This window comes from Falco biarmicus, chromosome 2 (assembly GCF_023638135.1).
Source record: "Falco biarmicus isolate bFalBia1 chromosome 2, bFalBia1.pri, whole genome shotgun sequence".
In the NCBI taxonomy this organism is placed as follows: domain Eukaryota; kingdom Metazoa; phylum Chordata; class Aves; order Falconiformes; family Falconidae; genus Falco; species Falco biarmicus.
In genome coordinates, this window is record NC_079289.1 from 3,049,405 (window position 1) to 3,066,247 (window position 16,843).

A 16,843-nucleotide genomic window follows, 5' to 3' on the forward strand; every position below is an offset into this window, starting at 1 on the left:
GGTTAGTCCCGCCCTGCCCCGGTTAGCGCCGCCCCATCCCGGTGCTCCTGGGCCGACGCCCCGCGCCCCCTGCCCAGGCCGCGCCCCCGACCTCGCCGCGCCCGGTGCCGCCCTCGTTTCGCTGCGCCGCCGCCCTCGCTGCGCTCCGCCGCTGCCCGGTGCCCCGGCGCGTGCAGCCCGTGCGGGGGGCGGCCGGCAGGGGGCGCTGGCGGCGGGCGGTCCGGGGCGGAGCCCACGCGCTGCCCCGCGCTCGCCGAGCCGCCGCCCTGCGCCGCCGCTGGAGCCGGTAAGGGCGGCCGGGCCGGGAGGGAGCAGGCCTGGGGCCGGGGCGGGAAACGGACAAAACGGGGTTGGGGGACCTGGCGGCAGCCGTGGCCGCGGTGGGTCGAGTAGGGCCGGGCGGAGACACGCAGCGCTGCCCCGGGCCCCGCGGCCCGGCCAGGGACCGGTGCCGTCGGACGGGACGGATGCCGCGGCCGGGCCGAGCCCTGGGGTTGCGGGGGGCTGCGGGGAGGGGCAGGGGGGCGGCCTGCGGCTCCGCATCACGGGGCCACGGCCCGAGCGGCGGGGAGAGGGGCGGCGGAGGCTCGGCGGGGCCGCTCGTTTCGGTCAGGGGGGCCCGGCAGCCGGGGTGGTGGCAGCCGGGAGCGCGGCAGCCCTGGGCGGAGCCGGGGGCCGGCCGGTGCCCGGGAGGCGCTGGCGATAGCGGGTGCGAGCGCCGCAGGGCTGGCCGGGGACGGGGTGTCGCTGGGGTGCCCTTTCCCTGGTGCCGTCCCGGGTGGGTGGGTGAAGGCAGCGCGGGGCTCCGGGGGCGGCAGGACCCGCAGGCCGTCAGGGCACGGCGCTGGCCCCGAGCGGAGCTGCGCTGTCTGTCCTCCGCAGCCGCTGATCGGGCAGCGGGGCCGGTACTGCCCGGGAGGCGCCCGGTTCACCAGAGTTTGCCCCTTTGAGGGGTCTGCTGCATCCCTGGCCCCACGGGCAGGGCGGCCACCCTCGGGGGGCAAGCTGCCAAGCGCAGAGAGCGTGCTGGGGCCCGTCCTGCCTGCGCAGGATGGGTGGGGGGTCCTGCTGCAGCGGGGGCAGCGCCAGGCCCAGTGCCAGTGTACACTGAGGGCACCGTGCCGGGTCTGTCCTGGCCGCCTGCACTGTGCGACTTGCCGAGGGCAGCCCCGCACCCCCACTGGGTGCTGCAGAGCCTCCAGCAGGAAAGTACCTGCCGGGCACGGATGGCACATCCCTGCGCTGCTGGGAGCCTGGGGCAGCGTGGCCCTGGGTCTCAGTGAGGCTGCTGTTGTTGAGGGGGTCAAAAATGGAACCAGGACGCGCTCTCTGCCTGGCTGTGGCCTGGGGTGTCGGTTGATTAGAGTGGAGAAAGGGGAAGCCTTGTGGACCTTTGGGGTCTCAGTTTCTTGAGCGTGATGCTGTGACAAGTTCAGCCGAGCCTGGGTCGGAGCTGGGGACCATGGCCTTTCTGCGAGATGCGGACACCCAGGTCTGGCTGGTCCTGGCGATAAGCCTGTGGATGCCCAATCTGCTTCCTGCGAGCTGCTGCAGGCGCTCGTGATGCTGAAGTCAGCTGTGAACTTCCCGTTCAGCTGTGAGTCCAGCTCTGTCCCCAGCCTTCCAGCAGTCCTCACGGTTTTCTGCAGGGTTGCCAAGGAGGGGGAACATGAGGCTCCTGTCCTTGCTCCCCAGGGAGACACCCCAGCTGAGGGGGCTGCCAGGAGCAGAGGGGCTGTGGGAAGCGATGTCCAGGTCCCCGGGCTGCCTGTGGGAAAGGGGGACAGGGAGCCCAGCCCCACAGCTGGGCCCCGTGTCTTTACGCACCCCTCCCCACAGCGAGAGCCGCGATGGACGACATCTTCACGCAGTGCCGAGAGGGCAACGCGGTGGCTGTGCGCCTCTGGCTGGACAACACCGAGAACGACCTCAACCAGGGGTGAGCAGGAGAGGACCTGGCCTGGGCTGGACCTGCCAGGGTGCTGTCGCCCACTCAGCTGCGCCACTGGCTGAGGATGCTGGACCAGGGCTGGGGCTTGTTTCCGCTCCGCTCCGTGTCCTGGGGAGGGAGTGGGATTCGGCTCCTCCCCGCCGGGAGGAAGTTACCGCATCGCTGAGGCATGAGGGCTGCACATCCTCCAGCCGCTTCCTCGCTGCGCGGTCGTGGGATGGAACGCGTCTCATCCAGCGGTCAGGCTGGGGGTGCTGGGGAGAATCGCCCTGTCCCCAGGGTGGTTGGCATGTCTGGGTGACCGCTTCTCGTGTCCCCTCTCTTGGGAGCACTGCAGCTGACATGTGGAAGCACGGTCGGGGTCTAGCAGGAGGGCTGGGAATGACCCCAGGGCCAGTTGCTGCGCAGGGCACTCATCCCCGGCCAACCTGCCCCAGATCTCTGCTCCTCAGCACATACCCTGCTCCAGGAGCTCCTGCCGGGACCATGCGGTCCAACATGCTGCCTGCCTGCCTTTCAGGAGTGGCATTCAGGCCAGCCACAAAGTTTAGAGCAGACATCTCCATTGCCTGTGGGCAGGTGCAGCCTTCTGCCCGCACACTGAAGATCCTTTGTTGGACCATGGCAGCATCATTCCTGAACTTGTTCTGGATGAGGGGCCTTCCCTTGGGCACGTCTGTCAGTCCCTCCTGGGCGTCCCGGTCCCATGGGTCCTGCCTGAAGGATTGGAGGCCAGCTAGCACTTGCTGGGGCATTTTGGTCCCAGGTGCCTGTGCTGGGGTACCCCGTGACTGTGGGGGTGGTGTCAGGGGAGTAGATGGGATCTGCCATGCCGGGGAGCTGGGGGGCAGCTGGGGCTGCAGCCGCTCCCCCCTGCCAGGCCCTAAGCTCCTTTTAAGGCCTGGCTGGTCTCCTCCTCCCTTACTTGGCCAGGCACTGCCAGAGCGAGGGGGGGCCGGGGAGGGGATCCAGCTCCTGCCAGCATCTCTGTGATCCAGCCCTGGAGAAGATGAGATTTGGCCAGGGCCTCTGGGGCCCTCATGGGGATGGGAGAGACGGGGAGAATCACTCAGCCTGTCCCCTTCACCTCCGTGGCCTGTGTGTGGGCACGCAGGGCGATACCTGCCTGGCTGTGGTGCCACAGCAGCACCCTGGCGGTGCTCGGCCCTTCTCTTGGGCCAGGGGAGGACGCAGTGGGCAGGCTGCAGCCACTCAGCAGAGCTGTCCTCGCCGCCTCCGCAGGGATGACCATGGTTTCAGCCCCTTGCACTGGGCCTGCCGCGAGGGCCGCTCCAACGTGGTCGACATGCTTATCATGCGGGGAGCACGAATCAATGTCATGAACCGCGGTGACGACACCCCGCTGCACCTGGCTGCCAGCCACGGCCACCGTGACATCGTGCAGAAGGTACCTGCCTCCCACACCCTGCCCCTTCCCCAGCACCTTCCAGGCACCCACCTCATGCCTTGTGCGGCCTTGAGCAAGGACTCTGCAGCCCTCTGCCCCTTTCCACCCAGGACACACTCCCCGCTGTCACCTGCCAGCTTCCTTGCCACAAGCTTACTGCATCCCCACCTCGGCACCTTGGAGCACCTGCACCCTCCCCACAAAAGCCCAGCCTCCAGTCTCAGCCCCCTCCCAACAGCAGACCTTGCCAGCACCAAGGCAGCAAAGGTGTTGCTGTTGGTGCTTCTGCCCATTCCCAGGGCAAGGTGCTGGGTGGAAGGGAACGTATTTATGAGTTTGTCCTTCTGCCCCCAGCTGATCCAGTTCAAAGCAGACATCAATGCGGTGAACGAGCACGGGAACACACCTCTACACTATGCCTGCTTCTGGGGACATGACCAAGTGGCAGAGGTGAATGGAAGCACCTGGGACACAAGCAGGAGCCCAGGGCAAGGGAGGTGGCTGAGGGAGGCACGGGGAGGGCAAGGAAGGATGAGGCAGGAGGCTGGGTGCAGTTGAAGAGGCTGAGGATACAAACTCTGCAGATGCTTACTTTCTTCTCCCTCAGGACCTGGTGGGCAACGGGGCCTTGGTCAGCATTGCAAACAAATACGGTGAGACACCCATTGACAAAGCCAAGATGCCACTGCGAGAGGTCTTGAAAGGTAGTAGGTTCTCATCCTGACCCCAGAACCTGCCTGCAGCTCCCGCACTCGGCATCACTGAGCTCTCTGCTTGGGCTACCAAACTCCTTGTCCCTCTCCAGAGCGTGCTGAGAAGCTGGGCCAGAGCCTTACCAAGATCCCCTACAAGGATACCTTCTGGAAGGGCACAACCCGCACGCGTCCCAGTAAGGGCAGAGCCTTCCTTAATGGGGCACACTGTTGAGGGGAGAGCAGAGCTCTCCTGCGCGGTAGGGTGGGCACCCCACTGGTACTGCCACCCTCTGCAGTCCCAGGTGGACATCAAGAGGAAGGTCCGTGCAGCCACAGGCTGCATCTCATCTTTTTCTTGCAGGAAACGGAACTCTTAACAAACTTGCTGGAATAGACTTCAAACAGCTGAGCTTGAGCCAAAAACTCAACGAGAACCAGTCAGGAGAGGTACACAGGGCTGTTGTCCCCTGGGACAGGGTAGCTGCACCCATGCAGACCACTGCTCTCCCCCCAGCCTCTGGCTGGCTGCAGAGCACAGAGTGGGGGCATGACAGCTTGGTGGGTTTCCACCTCCAAGTGTGAGGCTGGCCCACGCAGAGGAAAGGCACCAGCCTGGGATTGAAAGGGCAGGGTTCACTGTCGTGCTTTGTCGTGGTTGCTCCACGTCGCTGTGGACCCATCAGTTCTGTGGGCTCTGTAGGCCCCACAGCCCTGCGCAAGGGGCCAGGAGGGGCTCAGGGACTGTGTGGCCCTCCCACAGCAACTGTCTCCATCTGCAGTTGTGGAAAGGGCGCTGGCAAGGCAACGACATTGTCATCAAAATGCTGAAAATCCGGGACTGGACAACTCGGAAGAGCCGAGACTTCAATGAGGAATACCCAAAGCTGCGGTGAGTGCTGACATCCTTCCCCAAGGTGTCTGTGGCTCTCAAGGGCAGGCATGCTCTTCTCTCCAGAGGGATACAAAATAGGTCAGGGGCAACCAGGTCTGCAGGGTCGGGTGGGAGCACTCCAGAGTGGTGCCCAGCAGCTGTGAGGAAGCCCTGGGAGGACGGCAAAGGGCAGGGGGGCAATGGGGGGGGGGGGGGGGGGGGGGGGCATCACCCACTGTTCTCAGGGCTGTTGCTTCTCTTGCAGGATCTTTTCTCACCCCAATGTGCTGCCGGTGCTGGGCGCCTGCCAGTCCCCCCCAGCACCACACCCCATTGTCATCAGTCACTGGATGCCCTATGGCTCCCTCTACAACGTGTTACATGAAGGGACAAGTGAGTGCTGATGGGGTGACAGAGACAGGGTGGAGGCTAGTCTCTTCATCCTGGAGAAGTTGCCTCTCCGTGTGTTCGGGGGAGTAGCAGGGACCCCTCCAGCTGCAACACGGGGTGGGGGGGGGCCCTGAGGCGAGCTCTATCTCCAGTCTGCATGCCTTCCCCACACCCCGTGTGCTGTGTGCCTGCCAACACCACCCCCTTCCCACACACACTGCAAGTGGCATGGCACCCTGCCTCGCTTGCTTACCCTCATGCCACCTGACTCCCTGCAGACTTTGTGGTGGACCAGATGCAGGCGGTGAAATTCGCCTTTGACATTGCACGGGGCATGGCCTTTCTGCACACGTTGGAGCCCCTCATTCCACGCCACCACCTCAACAGCCGCAGCATCATGGTGAGTGCCAGTGTTGCATTGCCCAGCCCCTTGTCTCACAGACTGGGGCAGGGCAGGCTCCCCTCTGACCATCCCCCTCTCCCCAGATCGATGAGGACATGACAGCACGACTCAGCATGGCCGACGTGAAGTTCTCCTTCCAGTGCCCAGGGAGGATGTACGCGCCAGCCTGGGTGGCACCAGAAGGTGAGTGCCCGGTAGCCAGCTGCCCCCTGCTGCTTGGCCCCTTCCGACCCCTTGGGCCCATTCAGCCCCCCATGCTGGCTTCCCTACAGCCTTGCAGAAGAAGCCAGAGGAAATTAACAGGCGCTCGGCTGACATGTGGAGCTTCGCAGTGCTGCTGTGGGAGCTGGTGACCCGTGAGGTGCCATTCGCAGACTTGTCCAACATGGAGATAGGCATGAAGGTGAGGAGAGGGCTGGGCAGAATGCCCCGATCCAGACAGCCAGGGCACAACAGGGCCCAAGCAGGCAGCAGGGGCAAGGCCCACTACCTGAGGAGAACCTACCCGCACTCCTGGAGGTATGGGCTCTGCCTGTCAAATGCAGGGCTGGGCCCAGATTGCTGATGTGGCCCTGCTCTCCCATGCTCCCAGGTGGCACTGGAGGGGCTACGTCCAACCATCCCACCTGGCATATCCCCACACATCTGCAAGCTGATGAAGATCTGCATGAATGAGGACCCAGCCAAGCGCCCCAAGTTTGACATGATCGTGCCCATCTTGGAGAAGATGCAGGAGAAGTAGAGAGGGAGGTGCCTCCCAGCCACCTGACGCTGCCATGCTTCCCCTCCCCACCACCCCCAAGTGCCTTCTTTAACCCCAGAGCCAAGGGGGAGCAGGGAATGCCCCCTTACCCTGAGCCAGCCATGGACACACGGTACAGACAATGCTGCCTTCTCTGGAGCTGCTCTGCAGGCTTCAGTCACTGGCACCAAATCTATGGCAGCACCTCCATCCTCCCTGGCAGCTATGGGCAGAGACTGAGCAGGAGGCCTGGCCCACCACACTGAGCATGGCTGGGCTCTGCTTCCTGCAAGGCTGGGATAGGGCTGCCGAGCCACCCTGTCCTCCTCATCCCCAGGCCCAGAGCAGCTCGCCCACTTAGCCGTCTCACAGTAGGCAACGGCCAGTCCTGGTGCCCTTCCCTGCTCAGGACGGTGGGGTGAAGCTCGCCTGTTGCGCCCAGCACCACCCCAGCTTTGCGCTTCACTCTTTATCGTTTCCATCCAGGCCACGTGGAAAAGCCGCCAGCATCTGAAATAAACATTTGTTACTAAAACTGGCTGCTATTGGAGGGGTGCGTATGTGCACAGGACATTGCCTTGCAGAAAGGGGGCAACACTGACATGGGCACTGCCCAACAGTCTGTGGAGTCCTAGGCTCAGGATCTGAGCTGCTACCACATTTTCTCTGGCGACTGCAGCAAAGAAAGCAGGTGGGCTAACAGCACCCTCCTCTCTCAAGAGAAGGGCCTGGGTTCTGTCTGCAGCACTGTTGGTGCAGGCCCCTGAGTGTTCCTCTCGAGAGACAACAGGTGTGTTTGGGAAGAAAAAAAAAAATGAAGAGCACTGGGCAGTCCTGTTAGCACTACACCCACTTCCCCCTTCAGCTTCTTGGGGCAGGGCCAAGCCCTCCTGGGAACAGTGGAAGGTGCAATTAGAACCCCACCAGTTGCGAGCCCTACAGCCAACCCCTCTCAGCACTGGCCTTTCAAAGTCACATCACCAGCTTCTGGTGCACTGAGAACAGAAGCCCTGGCAGGCCACTTGTGTGCTGTTTCACCTGTGGGCAGGGTGTTAATGTATGGGCAGGAGACAAGCTGCCTTTCCACAAAAAAACTACCCAGCTGTTTAATGGCACAGAAGCGACCCTTAAAAATTCCCAGTGACAATCCCTCAGTCTTTATGTGAAGTAATGTGGCTTTTTCACATTGATGCCATATTCCGCAAGTGCTGGTGTCAGGTCTTCCATGGTCAGCGTGTACTTCTTATCCTGAAGGGACAAGGAGGAGTGTCAGTCACAGTGTGAACAACCTCTGTTGCCAGGTATCCTTCAAAACCTTGTGGGTTTACAGTCTTCCCCCTACAAGCTGTGGTGACCTGTACAGGCAGTTTCCAGAAGCAGCTGCAAGCTGGTGTTTGGGGCACTAGCCAGATGCTAAATATCATGTGTTTAGTTTGCTGTGTGCCCTCGGCGGACAGAAAGACGCTGAGCATTACTCAAGGCCATAAATTACATCACCCTCATGAGGCCCCTGAACCACAAACAGATGACTGGGAGAATTCCCAGAAACTATCACTACACGCTTGCTACCCATTTATGTTCTTCCCCAAGCATCAGTTTTGGCTGCTGTCAGAGGGATGATGCAGGGCTAGATGGCCCTTGGTCTGATGAGGTGCAGTTATTCACACATTCCTGTGAAGCCACCAAAGTGTACACCGCAAATTCCACCGCCCTCCTCCTTTTCTTACCAGTGTTCCTTTTCCACCAGCAGAACCCCAGCTTATGAGCAAACACGTTGACCCTTCAGGAGCACAATGGATTTAAGACTTTCTACAATCCCCCTCCCCGCATTCAGTGGTGGCAAGATTAGCTTGCTACAGCTCCAGGAGAGGATGTTTCCCCTCAGCTCAGCAGCCATTCTGTCCTTCTCTCACCTTGCTTTTATTGCGGGAGCTGCCCGAGGCTGTTCCCTTCATCTTGCAGTGCTGCAGCGCATCGTTGGCAATGTCAGAAATAAACTTCTGCGCGGCCAGAGAGATCAAACGAATGCTACCCAGCAGGGAAAGAGAAGGGGGTAGTTTCAGGCAGATAGCACAGAGCACCACTAGGATTAAGGAATTCCTACAGGGGCCCCCAGCTACAGGACCCTGTGCAGGATCCCGGAGGCCACGCTCTACCACTTACATGCGCGGATCGGAGGCCTCGAAGCCTGCTCTGTTGAGGTAATAGCCCGTGACGGCATCTGGGATCTGTGAAAGAGAGAAGCTGGAGGAGCTCTGCCCCGCCGCGGCTGCCCGCGCCCCGGCACCCCCATACCGTAGGCGTGTAGTCCTCCAGCTGCATGAGGAAGTCGACCAGCGGCGTCGTGGAGACCACCGGCTTCACGTCCCCGTTGGCCGCGCTGGGTGGCACGTAGACCCCATTGGACATGGCCCCTTCGGGGGGGGGCCGCAGCCACAGCTGCCGAGACGGGCACTGCGGGCACAGGGCGCTCGGTAGGCCGCAGCCACCGGGAGCAGCGCCGGCCCCCCACCCGCCACGGGCACCCGCGGGCCGGCCCCCCCGCGGCCTACGCGGCCAGTGCCAGGGTGCCAGGGCAGGCTCTCGGGCCGCTCACCCCGGGCCCCGTCCTCTGCGCTCCCTCCCCCCGGGAGCCCAGGCGCAGCTCGACCCCCTGCACCCCGCACCCCGCACCCCCCCGGCTCCGCCCGCCCGCGCTCACCGGGTCCCCTCCCGCCAGCCGCGCCGCCTTCCGCTCCCCGCGCCGCACCGCCCACCGCGCCCGGGGCCGCCCCGGGAACACCGCTGCCGACGGCGGCCGGGCTGGGTTTGTTGTCGGCGGCGGGGGCGGGCGGCGCGGGGGCGGCCGGGGCCGCGGGCGCGGGGTCGGCCTCAGCGTTGCCGCTCATCGCCCGCCGCCGCGCGACACCGGTCGCCGCCTCCCCCGGCGCCTGCGCGCTCCGCCCCGCCCCATTGGCCCTGCCGCCCGCTCCGCCCCGCCCCATTGGCCCTGCCGCCCGCCTCGCCCCTTTGGCCGCGCCCCGCACGCCCCCCAGCGGCGTGGCGCGGCATAGCACAGACGGAGGCGGGAGGGCTGCGACCCCGTGGCTTTATTGTCCGGGGCCGGGCGGATCACGGTGTCGGCAGCAGCGCCCGCAGCAGGCGGGGGAAGTTGGGGGTGCCCCAGCCAGTGACCGGGTCCCAGCCGGGGCCGGCGCAGAAGCCCTGTCCCTGCACGGTGCCGTCCAGGCAGGAGAGGTGGCAGCCCTGTGTGACCTGCGGGGGGGATGAGACCTCTGTGCGGCCGGCAGGGACCCACCGCAGGGGAGGGACACCACCGCCGAAGCCCACAGCGGGACTGGAACCCCTGGGACACACCCGTGGGTGGGCACGGGAACACCCGGGACAGCCCACGGGGCAGCGGACACCCCTGTGCAGCACTGGTACCCTCCAAACACCCCAGCAGCTCAAGAAGCCACCCCTCCCCTGCCCCTGCCCCGACACCCCTCCAACAGGAACGTGCCGCTGCCCCAAGCCTCGGGAGCGGGATGTCCGGGCCTCCCCCCAGCGCCACACAGGATAGCCACCCCAGCCCCCCCGCAGCCCCCTGCCCAGCTCACGTCGTAGAGCGCAGCGCCATGGCCCTGCTCCTGCAGCTGGTAGAGCGCGGGGTTGAGGAAGCCCAGGGGCGCAAGCCCCCGCTGCAGGCGCCGGTCGTTGATCAGTGCCACCATGCCGGCCACCACGGGCGTCGATGCCTGCCAGAGATGAGGGCGGCTCAGCACACAGCAGCCCAGCCACCACACGCCCGCATGGGGCTGTACTCCTTACCGATGTCCCCGACACCCAGGGCAGCGGGATGCGGTTGGTCACCACCCAGTAGTTGTCAGAGAGGGCAGATAGGTCAGGGTAGGCACGGCCGCTGCTGTTGTAGTAGGAACTGGGAGGCAGCTTTGAGGCCGAGTGCAAGAAGTGCCCGACTGCCGCAGCCTGTGGACAGCACAAGGAGCAGGAGGCCAGGCAGTGAGACCCTGCCTATGTTCACCTCCCCCCCTCCTTCCCCTGCCCTGCAGCCCACCACCTCCGACCACAGCCCGTTGTCACCCCTGCCAAGCACCACACAGCACCCCCCGGCCCCAGCCACTGCCCTGGGTCTGGCAGAGCCGGCACCTCCTCACCTGGTAATCTGGCATGGAGAAGATGTTGCTGAAGCCCCCTCCACTAATGTAGTCCGTCACCTCTGCGGTCACCAGGAAAGGGTTCTTGAAGGATGTTCCTCCCACAGTGGTGACGTAGGGACTGGGGGGACAGGTGGGCATTGCAGATGGGCACGCAGTGGCACTCCACATGCCAGCCCCCTCCCAAGGAGCCGCAGAGATGCCCCCACCTCCGAGGTCTGTGAGTGTCCCCAGGCACAGCGGTGGGGCTGACCCTCAGGAATCCCCCAAAGTGGCTCAAAACCAGCTTGAGGCCACAGCTGGCCACAGGCTGGGGCTTGACGTGCCAGCAGCAGCTTTCAGCTGGCCCTGGCTGCGGGTGAGCTGCAGCAGCCAGCTCTGCACAGAGCCTCATGTCTCTGCAGAACCCCAGTTAACCTCTCCACATCTACCTTGAGGCTGGGAAGCTGGGCCGGAAAGTGTGGTTCCCACTGCGCACCCTTCTGCACCCAGCACCGTCGTCACCTGCCAAAAGAAATGGACAGGGATAACGTGGCAGCATCCCAGCCACCCAGTGCTCCCCGGGGTGACCCAGAGGAAGGTCTCCCTCCACTTTCCAGGCTGGTTTCCCAGGCAGGGGACCCTCGCTGCCTAGAGGCAGAGCATCCTCATTTGGTGACCAGCACAGAGGTTCTCCGCCATGCTGGGACCCCCAGACACACCTGCACCATGCCAGCAATGGCACGAACCTGAGGCAAACAGGATGGTCAAGCCCCGGGCAGCTGCCTTCATGAACTCCACATTTATACGCTCCATGTAGGCTTGGGACAGGCTGTCCTCGTCATCCCCGTAGCTGACAGAGTGCACCCAAGGCAGCGATGACATGTTGCTGAGCAGCAGCAGCCAGGCCAGGAAGGGCTCCTGGCTCTCGTGTCTCCCTGCAGAGACAGAGTGTGTGGGGGGTTCAGCTCCTCCTAGCACACCAAGCTTGAGGAAAAAAGGGGGACAGCATAGGGGGGACCATGCCTCAACGGCACCACTAGCACCGGGCGCTGAAGGTCCTCCAGCTCCTGCCCTGCCTGCAGAGAACAGACGCACAGTACAGCCGGTTTGGAGCTCTTCTGTGAGCTCTTGCTGGCAGCACAGCTGATCTTGGGGATTGTCACAGCGGAAGGCACCAGGCTCCAGCTCTGCCAGCAGGTCTGGTGAAAGGGTCACCTTGAACCCGAGCAGGGGGTCTACACTCATCCACTCCCTCTCTCAGCATCTGTCACAGGGCTGTAGCCACCCTCAGCATCCAGGCAGCCCTCCTAAGACCCAGCCAGGCCTTGGCCCCTCTACCCGCAACAGCGGGTCCCAGACCTGTTTGCTGTACATTCCACTTCCACCTGCCAAGGTCCCTTCCTGCCCCTCACCCCTCTCCATGAGGCAGGGAGAGCCAAGCCCCAGCCACCCCTTCTCTCTCTCAGCTGCTTGAGTAACTGCCTGTCTCTGCGCCCTCCCCAAGTCACCAGCTGTGCGGGGGAGGTGCAAGTCAGTGCAGAGCTGTGCCTGCCTTCCCCATCAGGAAGGCAGAGCTGGTAGTCCTAAGGGCACTCTGCCTCCTGCTCAGCCAGTTTCTAATCTGGGACAGATGACACTGTCCTACAACACCATAGCCATATTTGTGCAGGCTATTTTGCAACCTTGTTTTCTCAAATCACATTGCTCTCCTTTATCCACTCTACCGGTTGATTCATGGGCAAGAGATCAGCTTCAACCCCAAAGAAGCAGGAAAAACTCCAGTAAAATACAGCTGGTGTGCCCTCCCTCCATGGAAAGGCAGCTGAGTGCTTTTCATTGTGTAGTCAAGCATGGAAGGCCGGGTTACGGGATACTCTAGGTGCTGAAAGTTCACACGGGCTCAAAAGCAACTGCGCACAAATCAATGGAAGATGATCACCTTTGGAGCTATCAGCAACCAGCATCAGCTCCAGCTCTGGAAGCCCACACGGTATGCTCCTGTGGTAGCTGAGAAAGCATTCCGGGGATGTACCACAGCCAGGGTGCCATTCCTGTATGCCCTCCAGGTGTCCCCCCTTAACAGACACCAGATAGACTCAGTATGGCCATTTTTCTGCAGACGGCAAGCCTTTCCCTAAACTACAAGCAGGTGTGTTGGTGCTACAGCAAGTGGGATGCACGGAAGCAGGCGACGCCGGAGGGGGATCAGTACCTGCATTGCTGAAGACCCAGGTGGAGATGTTGGCACCTGTGCTCATGATGTATTCCACATCCAGACTGGCCTCCAGCCCAGCCTTGCCCTTGCCCTGGTGTCCAACCACTTGGTCAACCTGAGAGCGGTGGCCAAAGCTGCTGCCAAAGAGCTGCATAAACTCAGCCAGGTCAGCTTGGTGGAAATACTGTTCCAAGAACTGTGGGGACAAGGAACAGACAATTTTCTTCTCCCGACTTAGAAAACTGGCTCAGCACGCGTCTGTGAAATGCTAGCCCACCAGGTGCTCCCACCGGCCACTGAGGAATCCCCACAGCTGTCATGGGACCACCAGAGCAGCCAAGTGCTGGAGAAGCACCGATGTGTGGAATTCCCACAGCCTGTGGGCCTCTGACCTGGACCGGCCCTACCAGTTACCTGGGCACAAGCCTGGCTGTTGTTTGGCAGTAGCCCAATGTCTCCTCCTGTCATGTTGTATCTCTTACGAATGATGGAAGGCGTCACACCCAGGTGGAAAGCCGCTCTCCCTTCATAGTGCTGCCTTGACTCCATTCCCTTCTTGGCCCAGGCTCTGCTTACCGCCTTTCTCTCTGCAGGGAACCGGTGCAGGCCACCCACTGGTGCACAAGCAAGCAGGAAAAGAAGCAGCTGTTAGGGCCCAGAGCTCCAGGAGGACAGTATTCCAGTCTCTTGGCTCCCTCTCCACCACCCTCAGGATTTGTGTCCAAGAGGGCTGGCCAGCAGCAGGGCTCAGGGGAGCCCATCCCCTGCAGCACCTGCCCCAAGCACTGCACAGGAGGTGGGGAAGTGCTCCCTCAGCTTCCTCACCAGTCCTCACAAGTATTCCCAGGCTGCATAGCTCAGTCTCCCCACCACCAGGCCACTACTGCAGCTTGGCACCCCTCTGCTCTCCTCATGGAACAGGTGGGGATGCCCACACAAAAGGGACTCACGGGAGCTTTTTCCACCTTGGAAGCAGCTGCATGGTCTGCAGAGACAGGCTGCACCAGAACTCTCTGCACTGAGAATCCAGGCCTGAGAGCACCAGCAAGAAACACAAGGAAAACTTTGGATGCTGCCTGTCAACATCACAGCACAGTTTGGGTCAAAGTGACCTTTAAAGGCCATTCAGCCCACACCCCCTGCAGCCAGCAGGGACATCTTCAACTAGACTAGCTTGCTCAGAGCCCCATCCAGCCGAATCCTTGAGTGCTTCCAGAGATGGAGCACCTACATCCTACCCGCAAAGCTCCTCACGGGGACCTAGGGGCAGCTGGGACCATGGCCAGAGGGCCTGCCACGCTGTCCTCTGGGACATGGAGATGGCCAGCCTGGCTGCTCAATGCTTAACCTCCCACCAGCATGTGCATGCCAGGCAGCAAGAGCTCTGCGCAGCCTCAGCTCCCCTGTGTGGGACGTACCGAAGTCAATGTGTTCAGCCAGCTCCTCGGGAACAGTGTAGGGCAGCGGGGAACGCACGATGCTGCGTTGGCCCTTCACATAGCGGTGGAACTCGGCCCCTGGCAGGAGATGCTCAGCCGTGCTGCAACACAGGGACGGCCATCGTGTGAGGAGTCATGCCGCCATCAGCATGCTTGTCCAGCAGCATGCCCATCCTCTGCCCTGCCTCCCGCACCCTTGCCACCCCTCCTGCTACTGGGAAGTCAGGTATGAGCTCTGCTTTCCACCAGCAATGCTGGCCTTGTAAGGCAAATAGCACCTTCTATGCCCAACCAATTTCCATCACCAAACCAGACCTCCGATGCTTGCAGGGTCCCCTGCAACTCTACCCCCAGCCCTTCAGTGGGGACTCTGTGGCCCCACAGAAGGCAAGAGGAGGCGTGGGGCTCGACCAAGCACCTAATGGGTACATGTGTCTTGTTTCGAGTACTCTAGATCTGTGACTCCCTCCAGCACTGGGACCCAGCACACAGGCAGCCAGCTCTTGGCTGTGGAACCCTCGAGCCCAGGCACAAATGCAGCTCAGCCCTCCATCGCCCGCACTGCCCAGCAGAGCCCTGGGGAAGGGGAAGTCGCAGCAGGCAGGGTCAGTGTCTGGCTTCTTCTGTCTTTAAGGGAGCAGCACAGCCACCACAGCAGGGCCCAGCCCCATGCAGGGCTCACCTTGCTGACATGCGGCACTCCAGGAAATCGAGGGTGGTCACACTCCTGCAGTTCTCAACACCACTGCCTTGCAGCCACTTCAGCACTGCCATGAGTGTGGCTGGGGATGGCTGGACAAGGTCCCGTACCTGCTCCAGGGACAGGTACTGGCCTGTGAAGCACAGAGAGAGTCAGAGCACCCTGTTTGCAGGCCTGATGGGGCCGGGCAGGGTTCAGGTGCGCAGTCATTACCATATCGTGGTGAGTGAGGGTCTGAGACGGCATTGACGAGCTGAGCAAGGCGCTCCATCCCTCGCTGCCGGACAGCAAAGGTCAGCTGCACTTCATGGCCAGGGTTCACACGGCCTGTATGGGTCCAGCCGGGGGGCATGCTGCGGGCACGCTGTGAGCGGCTGGTGGGCACCAGCGCCCAGTCCCATCCCACCGACCCCGGCACCTACCGGAACGGCTGGTCCCGCTCCAGGGCCAGGCCCACAGCACAGCTCCAGGCAGCGGCACACAGCGCCAGCACGGCGGGGACCCCCCAGCACCTGCAACAGGCTGTCAGCGGAGACAGGGCACCGGCGGCACCTGCCGCACCAGGGGAAACCGGGGACTGCCAGGTACCTGCCCGAGCCCCCGACGGCCCCGGGCCGGGGAGCCCCGCCTGACCCCCGAGCCCCACCACCCCCAGGCGAGGGCGCCCCGCCCGCCCCCCGGGCCGAGCAGCCCCCTTACCCCCGCGCCATCCCGCCGCAGCGCCTCGGTCACGTGTGCGGGCGCATGAGGGGCGATCACGTGAGGAGGCCGCGGGTCACGTGGCGGGCCCGCCCCGCCCCCTCGGTGCCGGGGCCCCGCGCCGGAGGCCCGGGCGGCTGCGGCGCCGGGCGTGGCCACGCTCGCCTCCCGCTGCGGCCTGCACTGCCGCGGCCCGGTCAGCCCCGTCCTTCTCCCGGCCGCCCGCCGGCGTTCTGGGTCCGCTCCCGCGGCAGCCCGGTGGGGCGGCCCGGACGGGAGGTGCAGCCTCGGCTGCTGCCCCGGGCCGAGCGTCCGTATAGGGCTGGTGGCCCCGCGGGGGTGCTGAGTTGGGGGCAGTGGTCCCACGTGGACGGGGCTGAGGAGCCGTGGCTGGGGGCCAGCTGGGAGGGGCAGGGGTCCTGCCCAGCGCTCCCACTAGGGATGGGGTGTTTGTTGTGGGAAGCGGGCCCCGGCAGGGGAGGGATGCTCAGGAGCAGCAGGGCCCGCACAGAGAGGGTCGGGCTGGAGCTCCCCGTTCCTGCACTGCCCCAGGGGCTATTCCCGGCACTCTGCCCCAGGGGCTAGCTGCAGGGGAGCGACTGCCAGCTCTGGGGCTAGCTGCAGGGGAGCGACTGCCAGCTCTGAGCTCCTCTGGGGGCAGTCCCTCTGTGGCTACCCCATGGCTTGGGGCAGCAAGCCCACACGAGCAGGCTGCAGTCCAGGGCGAGTGCCCTGGCTGTCTTCTGTGCGCAGAGGCTGGGCGTCATCAGTGAGTCCCAGCAAGAGCCGGGAGGCGTGGAGCCAGTGGCAGCGCAGGTCTGTGTACCCTGCTGCCCAGGGCTGCCGCTTCCTGGCCCTGCCGGCCTTCACTCCCCAGCCACCTGGGACTGCGTGCAGGGACATAGGGAAGCTGTGGGCACGGGGTGTCTCGGTCAGTCAGGAGCATGGGGTTGTGGTGGAGGCTCAGGAGACTATGAGCGTGGGACTCCGCTTGGTTGTGGGAGTGGGTTGTGAGGTGGGGATGGGTCGCGCAGCAGAAGCCACATGGTGCTGCTGAGCGGCCAGTGCAGCATGCTGCCCAGCTGGCACCAGCACAGGCAGCCACTTGGCTCCCACAGTGCTGAGCTGCAGCTCTCAGCTTCCTGTGCTTGTTCTTTCAGATACTTGTTCCCACACTAGGAGCTCACCTAA

At 63.5% G+C, this 16,843-nt stretch overlaps 3 protein-coding genes across 6 annotated transcripts; 1 reads left to right on the plus strand and 2 right to left on the minus strand.

The window, feature by feature from the left end:
• Positions 1-27: 27 nt before the first annotated feature.
• On the plus strand, positions 28-6,998 carry ILK (integrin linked kinase). Of its 4 annotated transcripts, none has more exons than XM_056328425.1 (13): positions 61-286; positions 1,840-1,939; positions 3,194-3,359; positions 3,714-3,809; positions 3,967-4,063; positions 4,165-4,248; positions 4,416-4,501; positions 4,834-4,943; positions 5,191-5,318; positions 5,594-5,715; positions 5,802-5,901; positions 5,991-6,121; positions 6,311-6,998. In XM_056328425.1, exons 2-13 carry the CDS (start codon positions 1,851-1,853, stop codon positions 6,458-6,460), a joined length of 1,359 nt encoding a protein of 452 aa, XP_056184400.1. In that variant the 5' UTR covers positions 61-286; positions 1,840-1,850; the 3' UTR covers positions 6,461-6,998. The 4 variants fall into 4 exon arrangements, with proteins under 4 accessions (XP_056184402.1, XP_056184400.1, XP_056184399.1 ...); XM_056328424.1 differs by lacking the exon at positions 61-286 and adding an exon at positions 1,152-1,597; XM_056328427.1 differs by lacking the exon at positions 1,840-1,939 and having other exon boundaries at positions 28-286.
• Positions 6,999-7,536: 538 nt separating this feature from the next.
• On the minus strand, positions 7,537-9,459 carry TAF10 (TATA-box binding protein associated factor 10). Its single transcript, XM_056328428.1, is given in 6 exon segments — positions 7,537-7,708; positions 8,374-8,488; positions 8,624-8,688; positions 8,756-8,884; positions 8,886-8,914; positions 9,162-9,459. Coding segments are annotated over 6 exon segments (711 nt in total). The 5' UTR covers positions 9,445-9,459; the 3' UTR covers positions 7,537-7,618.
• Positions 9,460-9,531: 72 nt separating this feature from the next.
• On the minus strand, positions 9,532-15,771 carry TPP1 (tripeptidyl peptidase 1). The gene is made up of 13 exons (XM_056328421.1): positions 15,653-15,771; positions 15,376-15,465; positions 15,167-15,306; positions 14,936-15,086; positions 14,233-14,354; positions 13,229-13,428; positions 12,812-13,010; positions 11,346-11,534; positions 11,049-11,121; positions 10,618-10,738; positions 10,271-10,429; positions 10,060-10,197; positions 9,532-9,715 (listed from the first exon to the last, which is right to left on the minus strand). Exons 1-13 carry the CDS (start codon positions 15,661-15,663, stop codon positions 9,572-9,574), a joined length of 1,737 nt encoding a protein of 578 aa, XP_056184396.1. The 5' UTR covers positions 15,664-15,771; the 3' UTR covers positions 9,532-9,571.
• Positions 15,772-16,843: the final 1,072 nt, after the last annotated feature.